The following is a 9,140-nucleotide window of genomic DNA, read 5'->3' on the forward strand; positions in this document are numbered from 1 at the left end:
AACAAAAAAAAAAAAAAAAAACCAACTTTGTTCTATGTTATCAAACACTTTTTCTGTGTCAATTGATATGATCACATGGTTTTATATTTACTTCCGTTAATATGTGTATTACATTTATAATTTTGTGTATGTTGAACTAAACTTGCATCCCTGCAATGAAGACTACGTAGTCGTGGTGTATAATTTGTTTTAATATGTCATTGGATAAGATTTGCTAATATCTTTTTTTTAAGAGATAATTTTTTCTAAAGGGTGCGTGCACTTGCCAGAGAGACAGAGAGAGACAAGAGAGACAGAAGCAAGAAATCACCCGCCAGGGAGGATGGCCACACCACAATTTCTTCTCCTCCATTCTCCTCTCAGGACTTTAGGCACATGTACCTAGTGTGAGTTTTAAGTTGCTGGGTCAGGGACTTGAGCCATGGTTGACTCCATGGAAGTACAGCAACGTATCCATTATGCCATCTGCTGGTCCTCACAATTTGCTAGTATCTTGCTGAGAATTTTTGTTTCTGTATTTGTTACAGATACTAGTCTGTAGTTTTCTTCTTTTTTCTTTTTTTTGTTATGTCCTTGTGTGTTTTGGGGATGAGGGTGATGGCAGTTTCATAAAATGAATTGGGGTGGTTGCTTCCTTTTGGATCTTTAGAAGTAGCTCAAATAGCATGAGGGTTAGCTCTTCTTTAAAAGTTTTGTAGGATTCAGAAGTGAAACCATCAGGACCTGGGATTTTCTTTATTGGTAGGTTATTTATCACTGATTCATTTTCATTGATTCCTATTGGTTTAATCTGGCTTTCTATGTCTTCCTGATTCAATCTTAGTAGTTTATACATGTCCAGAAATTTGTTCATTTCATCTAGATTTTATTGTTTGTTGGCATAAGTATTCTCTAATGATCTTTTGCATCTCTATTATATTTGTAGTAATATTGCCTATTTCATTGCAAATTAGATTTATCTGGTTCCTTTCTCTGTTCTTCTTTAGTCTAGTGAATGGTTTATCAATTTCGTTTATCTTCTCAAAGAATCAGTTTTTGGTTTTATTTATTTTCTGTATAGTTCATTTATTCTTTCTTTCATTTATTTCTGCTTGAATCTTTTTGTTTATTTTAAATTTATTTATTTACATTCATTCACTGTACATCATTACAGTACACAAAGTGAGATTTTTCCATCCAGTATACATTGTATATCATTCAAGGATATTACCATATGTGTTATCGTCAACAAATAATTTTCCAATTCTTGTTTCTTATATATTTTGCTTCTTCTTTTTTTTTCTTCCACTCACTTAATACCCTACCTCTCACCCTGTGCCATTTCTCACCCAATCCCACCAGTCTCTGGTATCTACAGTTGCTTTCCATGACTTTTTTTTTACATTCTATTGATTTGAAAAAGATTTTAATTACTCTAAATACTTTCAATAGCAAGTACAGCTGATATATACATATCAATGAACACATGTCTAACTTTAGGCATAAACCTCAGTGAGTGGAATGAACATAGTATAAAGTAGCTACTGGTTGGGGCTTTATAGCTTACTGCAGTCATTAAGTAGGTATTTTTTAGTGCATTTTTAAATGTCAAGAACAATAGTTTTAGTTTTAATCAAAATAAAAAAGTATTAAGAGAAGTTTGCTTAAGACTTAAATACAGAAAAAAATAGTATTCAGTTCAAACAGTAGATAGATGAACCTATCAACAATTCAAGAGAAGACAAAAGTCCTCAAATCTGGAAAACAAAGCATAGAAGAAAAACAGTAATGTTTTAGTCAAAAGTCATAAAATTCTATTTCACCAATATATTCTCATGTAATTAATGTCTCTTCTGTTGAATTTGCAGTATCACTGTGGTCTGACCTTTCCATTTAAATTCTGGAAGTTAACATTCAATGACATTATTGATCTTTATAGACATATCCCTACAATTTAGTTGACCATTCTCTTGGATGATTTTGTACTCTTATTTCTGTGTATCTGACTTTAGTTTTTCTGGTATAGCACTTCCTTCAGAACTTCTTGGATAGCTGGTCTGGTGTTGGTAAATTCTTACAGGTGTTGATTATGTGAGAATGTTTTGGTCCTTTTTTCCCATATGAGGGATAATCTTGTTGGGTATAGTGGTCTTGGTTGAAATTTTTTTTTTCACTTAGCACTTTGAATTTATTTTCCCATTCTTTCCTTGCTTGCATTGTTTCTGATGTTAGCCTGATGGGATATCATTTTTGAAAGTAACTTGACATTTTCTCTTGCCAACTTTAGTATCTTGTCTCTGTGTGGTTTTGATCAATCTGGCTATAATGTGTCTTGGAGAAGATCTTCGGTTGATTCTATGTGGGGTCCTTTGTATTTCTTAAGTCTTGATCTTTGAAGGGATCTCTGGATTAGGAAAGTTTTCTTCCAGGATTTCATGGAATACATTTTCAATGTCCTTATTCATTTCTTCACCTTCTGGGATACTGATTATCTGGATGTTAGGACATTTAGTGGTATCTAGTATTACTTGTATATTATTTTCATTTTGGGGGGGTTATTTTCTCAGTTTTTTTTGGTGAAATTTTCAAGTCCATAGGTTCTGCTTTCTACATCTGAGATTCAATCTTCTGTACAATATAATCTGATTTTACTATTTTCAAGGGAAGTTTTGATTTCCTGTATTATAGACTTCATCTCTAACAATTCCATTTGTTTATTTTTTATGGTGTTTATTTCTTCTTTCAGATCGTGCAAGAATTTCCTCACTTCCTGGAACTCATTGTCTCTTTTTTCCTACATCTTCTGGAGTTCCTTGTCTTTCTTCTCTTGCATCTCTGTTAGGTTTGTCACTATGAATGTTCTAATTTCTTTATCTGACATTTCCACAAGCTCCATTGTATTGCCTGTGGAGAATGAGGAGCTATTCTTTTCCCTTAGGGGAGAGATATTTTCTTGGCTTCTCATATTTCTTATGCCTCTGTGGTGGTTCCTGGTCATCTGATGGATTACATATTTTTTCCTAATTTTTGAGTAAAATCTGAGCATTCAGAAGCATGTAGGAGGAGGTGTTCTGCAATCTGCAGTTCTGTTTTTCTCCCTTTGTACAACAGATTCTGTGGGAATTGAGGATTACTTTTACCCTACTAGATCTTGGGGTCAGGAGGGTAAAGTCTGGGAAGAAAATCTTCAGTTTTCCTAGTTCCTGAAAGGGCCACTCAGAGCTCAAAATCTCTTCTAGAATTTTTACTATTTCCTTTCTCCTGGCACTTTTTTGGGTTTTCTGTTGTTGTTTTCCCACTTCCTTGAGTTGTGTTGTTAGATTGTCTACATGCCACCTTTTAATTGTTTCTTGTGATTAGTAATTGTCATGAACTTTCCTCTTATGACTGTTTTTGCTGTGTCCCATAGATCATGAAAACTCATGCAGGCACTTTTTAAAATTGATTTCAATGAATATATGTCACCATTTAATATATTCTTAATGTCTGTACTCTCTGGCAGAAACTGAAAGATTGGAAGATATAAAAGCATGGAGAACAATTGTGGACACTAGACACAGTATGGGAGGAGGGTAGGAAATGGGGGATGGTAAGAGAGGAATGGAATGAACAGGATAAAGAAAGAAACAAAACATTTAAGGGACACAAAAATGAAAAAGCATAATTTGATAATAATATATATGACAATATCTTTAACTGGACTAATATACAGAGTGTTCATGCTGGGAAATTCATTTTGAAAGCTGTAATGATATACAGTGATTGATGTATAAATAAATAAATAAATAAAATTTTTAAAAAAGAACACCATAAGGAGAGAGAACAGAACATCTAGCTTCAGAGAGGAAACTTCAGTAGCCTGAGAGACAAAACAGGTAATTTAAAATGGTTGATATTGAGAAAGGCAAGAAGATTTTTGTTCAGAAGCATGCCCAGTGCCACACCATGGAAAAAGGGGTCAAGCACAAGACTGGTCCAAATTTCCATGATCTATTTGGCCAGTAGGTAGGTCAGGCCCCTGGATTCTCTTATACAGATGCCAACAAGAACAAAAACATCACCTTGGGAGAGGATATACTGTGGGAGTATTTGGAGAATTCCAAGAAGTGCATCCCTGGAACAAATATGATATTTACTGGCATTAAAAAGAAGTCAGAAAGAGTGGAGTTAGCTTATTTTAAAAAAAATAGGTACTAATGAGTAATAAGTGGCCACTGACTTATTTATGACAAAACAGAAATGTCTCACGCTTTCTGTGTGTACTGTATTTTAATTGACCTCCTACACCAGAACTCAGATCATGAATGGCTGACAGGATATTTTTGTTGGACAGTCTTGATTTAAGTAAGACTTGCATGCAGTTAAATGAATATTGCTTAATGTTTTTAATTTCAGTAAATGCTATTTGTATTTGCCTTGTGTAAAGATACATTGGTAATTCATTAGTACTGCTCATCTTTCTACAAAGATGGTGAATGCCATCTCAAAACCTACCAGAGATTTTTTTTTTAGGCTTATATGTAACTGGTTATATGAATATATAAATACTGGAGAAATCCCATCACTTCTCAAAACCAAGCAGATTCACCTGTCTTTTAATTTGTGTTCATTAACCTATTAAAGGTAAGGACTGAAGATAATGTAGTGATGATGTCTGCTTTATATATTTGGTCATAACTATGCAAATCTAACTAGAATTCCTTGCATCTGAAAAATTGCCTTTTATTTATTGGAAGACATTTTGGTGTGGTTTGTGTATACTAATAAATAAAGAATATGTAAAATATGTACATATTTTATAAATGGTTTATAACCTCAGACACTTTTGAAAGTCAATGTGACAAGACTTAATAGCAAGTTAAATTTTACCTTTGCATTCTATTATCTAAGTCAGACTAAGTTGTATTTCAGGATTGTCTTTAGATAACTGTTCAAAATCAGATAGAAACTGAAGAACTACTATATATGCGTGATTGGTATTGGTGCTTTTGCCAATTTATTAGAAGGATTAAAGTAGAGGAAATATACCATCAGCATAGATTTGTAAATTATGTCATCTTAAGACTTAAGATAAATTAAAAACAAAATGACAGATTAAAAAAGAACATCATGGAACCAGCAGTTAGCGTAATGGTTATGTCGCTGAACTCCCATGTAGTAGACTGCGGTTAAAGCTCCTGACCCAGTGACTTAAATGCACGCTGGGCGCATGTGCGTTTGTGCCCAAGATCCGGAGAGGATAATGGAGGAGAAGGGATTGTGGCATGGCCATCCCCCCAGAGGAGGGGGTGATTTCTTGCTTTCTGTCTCTCTGTCTCTCTCCTTCTGGAGAGCACACGTGCCCTATAGCAAAAAATAAAAAATAAAAATAAAAAATAACAATTTCCTTATGGTTTTGATGAGCTTCAGGACTTATTATCCCAAAATATGACATCTTGGCATGTGAAGAAACACCAGAAGCAAGAAGTTCTCTGACATTCTCCTACCCTTCTTTCCTGCAACAAGCTAAAAAAAATAATTCTCTAACCTTCCTCTATAGTAGGTCATAAGGTTTTCATTCCAGAGGTGCCTTCTCTATACCTGCAGGAAATGAGCATCTTTATCCTTGAAGACACAGAAACCTCAAGAATACTGTGAACAAGCATGCCTTCTTGAGTCCACTGCCCCTGTTAATTATCATTAGATCATACCCTTTTGTCTTCTAATCATATCTAATGTAAAACTATCCAGTTTTTTCATTGAACTTAGTGTAAAAAAGGTGCAAGTTTATCTGTTTCTCTGGGTCCTAATTTTTGATGGCTCCTGTAGCACAAAAAACTTATTAAATAACTTTATATGCTTTTTTTTTTATTGATGTGTCTTTTGTTATAGGGATCTCACTTATGAACCTAGCAATGGGTGAGAAGATCTCACCTAAAGTTTCATGGCACATTTAAAACTTTCATATCTACCATTTTCCTCTGTTTACACACCTGGCATCATACTACAAAGGCATAGATTGTGACTTTTCTTCTTCAATACCCCTAGAATATAGCACCACCAGTGCCTGATAATAAAATAGCTACATGCGCAAGCAGTATTTGCTGAATGAATTAATTTTCCAGGTCATAATAACCATTACATGCCATTGTGTCTTAATGGAATTTCTTTCCATTAGCAACTTGAGCAAAGGAGGCAGACATAAGTATAAGTGCCTGAGGGAAAGTGTCACATATTTGGAGAAGTAGTGGTGTAGATAAGAAAAGAGTACCTTGCCAAAGTGCTCAATTAGGATTTCCACCACAATGTTCTGAAATTTGATGTTCATCATGGCAGCCACAGTGTCCTCCTGAGCTCTCATCAGCGTGGGCCCAAAGATTACCCCCATGTTGGAGGGAGTCATAAGATTTTCTTTGCTGTGCTCGCACACACTGACAAAAGAGAAAGAAAATGATTAAAATGATATTCTCTATTACCTCTTTGACCATGACTGTGTTAGATGCTCTAACATGTAAGAGAGACTACTGGGTCATTGGGAAAATCATGATGTATTATTTCCATAGAAAAACACGTCATGACTTTCCCGAGAACCTAATAAAAAGTACAAGGCAAGGACAGAACCAAAGTATATGGGAAGAGTACAAAGGAAACAACTAGCAGGGAATACAAGACAGTGTATGTTATGGTTTGGAGGGTGGTTTATCCCCCAAAGCTTCATGATTTGGAATTTGATGTTGGGAGGTGGTGAGGCATAGTGGGTGGTAATTGGATTATTGTGATTGCATCATTGAGGCAACACTCTTGTGAATATATTAATGATGTCTCTCAAGACCTAGTGAGTTCTGGTTCTTATGAGAAGAGGTTAGTTTGTATGAGAACTGGTTGCTACAAAAGAGAGAGCTCCCTGCAGCTGTCTCTCTGCACACACCTGTATCCTCTATGCTTCCGTCAGCCATGTTGTAGGTCAGTCTGAGGACAAGCCCTAGGAGTTTCCAGGCACTGCAATTATGACTTAATAAATCATTTTTCCTTATAAATCACCCTGTCTTGGGTATATGTGTTAGCAACACAATAACGAAGTAGGACAGCATGTAATTAGGAGGCAAAATTAGACATAACCAACTTGTCTAGTAGCACTGAAGGAGTTAGACAGGGGTGTAGGGGACTATAGTGGGAAAGTGGAGAGGCAGGAGAGAAACATTAGGGAACCCAAGTTGAGAGGAACAGTATGCATAAAAAAGAATAAATTTGGACCAGCAGTTGGTGTAACGGCTATGTTGCTGAACTCCCATGTAGTCAACCATGGTTCGAGTCCCAGACCCGGTGGCTTAAACTCACGCCAGATGCATTGTGCGTGCATGCTCAAGATCCCGAGAGGAGAATGGAGGACAAGGGATTGCAGTGTGGACATCCTCCTGGAGGGGTGATTTCTCTCTTTCTATCTCTCTGTCTCTCCCTGTCTTTCTGACGTGGGCACGCACCCTATAGCAGAAACAGCTCCAAAAAAAAAAAAAAAAGAATGACATCACTAGCAAGCAAAGTATGTTGCCATTTTCTATTATCTGGCTCTCCTACTGGGTGGTAAACAACTTCCAAGTGTATGTGCCTGACACACAGCAGGTACTAATTATTTTGAAAGGAACTAAGCTCTAGTGCTCTTTGAAACACTGGAGGCAGCCAAGTGAAAGGTATGCAGCTCTTTGGTCAGCCTGGCTATAGTGGGTGGCAAGATGAAAAGATTTAACAGACCAGCTCCCCACTAATTTTCCAAACCCTTCAGGGCCAAGGCCTTTAAGAGACTGACCAATCAACAGACAGGTTCTTGACACTAAATCAATAATTGAGAGGAACAGAATCTTTAGACAAAGGCTGATACCATTCAGATGGTAATGAACAGCAACCTTTACTGGCCTTTGATATTGCTGCTTTGATGAAGGGTCCCTTTCAACAGTTTAAATATCTCCTCCATTAACCTCTATTCCTTAGTGACAGAAGTTTTTCAGGTCTTAAAATTAAAAAAAAATGTATCTCCATGCTGCCACCAAGTGATCTGGAATGGCTATGCCACTAGTGACAAAGCAAGAAGCAAAGACACTTTTCTCCTTTTGTGAGCTTTAGGAACTGGGGGGGGGGTTGAGAGAGACCCAGTTGTGGTAGGGTAGGCTCAACACTGCTGCTTAGCAGGTTGGGTCTATTTGGGAGACCTGGGTTTTATTCCTCACCCACCTTAAAAGGGTGGGTGTAGTGCCACACATCTGTGCTATCTGAGAGGCTGAAGCAGGAGGATCATAACACAGTGAGCACCACAGACACAGCCACACAGACACACACACACACACACACACACACACACACAAACAAAACAAAACAAAAACAAAGAGAACTGATGTTTTTTCAATGTGCTCACTGAATCATCACAACTTCATAAGGCAGTATTTTTGCTTTGAATTTAGCTTTGAAGCTTAGGTTCACTGAGGGTAAAGCACTCAGGTCACACTGTCTGTGCAGGGATTCAAACCTATAGTTGTTGATCTCCAAGTCATTCCACTGCACCCGACTGCCAGTTGTCTGGTTTTCTAGGTCCTTCCAAGAAAGCAAGGAACCATTTTAAGCCAAAGCCATCTTCTATTTCTCTAGGGATGCTTTTGGCATTCCATTTATGATATTCTTCCTTCTTGGCCTTCTGGTAAAACTTGGAAGGTTATGTATTCTTTGGAGTGATTTCTTTGCATTTGGCATCTTTCCTCTTCTAATGTATTTTGAAAACCATTAAAAAAAAGAAAACTACTAAGAAGACATAAATCACACTTCAAGTTGTGGATATACTAAATAGTGAATTAGGTAAGTGTGTGATATGATCTACTGGCAAAGGAATCTTACATTCTCTAGTTCACATGGACTAGAGAAAATAGATGCAACTTCTTGAACAGCAAAATTTCAAACAAAGGTGGGGCCAGCAGTTAGTGTAATGGCTATGTTGCTGGACTCCCATGTAGTTGACCGTGGTTTGAGTCCCAGACCCAGTGGCTTAAACTCACGCCGGGTGTGTGTGCATGCGTCCCTAGATCCCAAGAGGAGAATGGAAGAGAAGGGACTGTGGAGTGGCCATCCCCCCTGGGGGGTGATTTCTCACTTTCTGTCTCTCTGTCTCTCTGTCTTTCTGGTGAGCGCACACACCCTAT

The 9,140-nt window shown here is 37.1% G+C and overlaps 1 protein-coding gene across 1 annotated transcript in view; it reads right to left on the reverse strand.

Annotated features, from left to right (window-relative positions):
• LOC102498989 (oligophrenin-1) overlaps positions 1-9,140 on the reverse strand; it is a 148,142-nt gene that overhangs the window by 116,879 nt on the left and 22,123 nt on the right. Inside the window, exon 5 of the mRNA XM_006161123.2 lies at positions 6,230-6,389. Within this exon, the coding sequence (XP_006161185.1) occupies positions 6,230-6,389 (160 nt within the window). The remainder of the gene's footprint in view (positions 1-6,229; positions 6,390-9,140) is intronic.

The sequence above is a fragment of the Tupaia chinensis genome, unplaced genomic scaffold, assembly GCF_000334495.1.
Source record: "Tupaia chinensis unplaced genomic scaffold, TupChi_1.0 Scaffold138297_1, whole genome shotgun sequence".
Taxonomy (NCBI): Eukaryota; Metazoa; Chordata; class Mammalia; order Scandentia; family Tupaiidae; genus Tupaia; species Tupaia belangeri.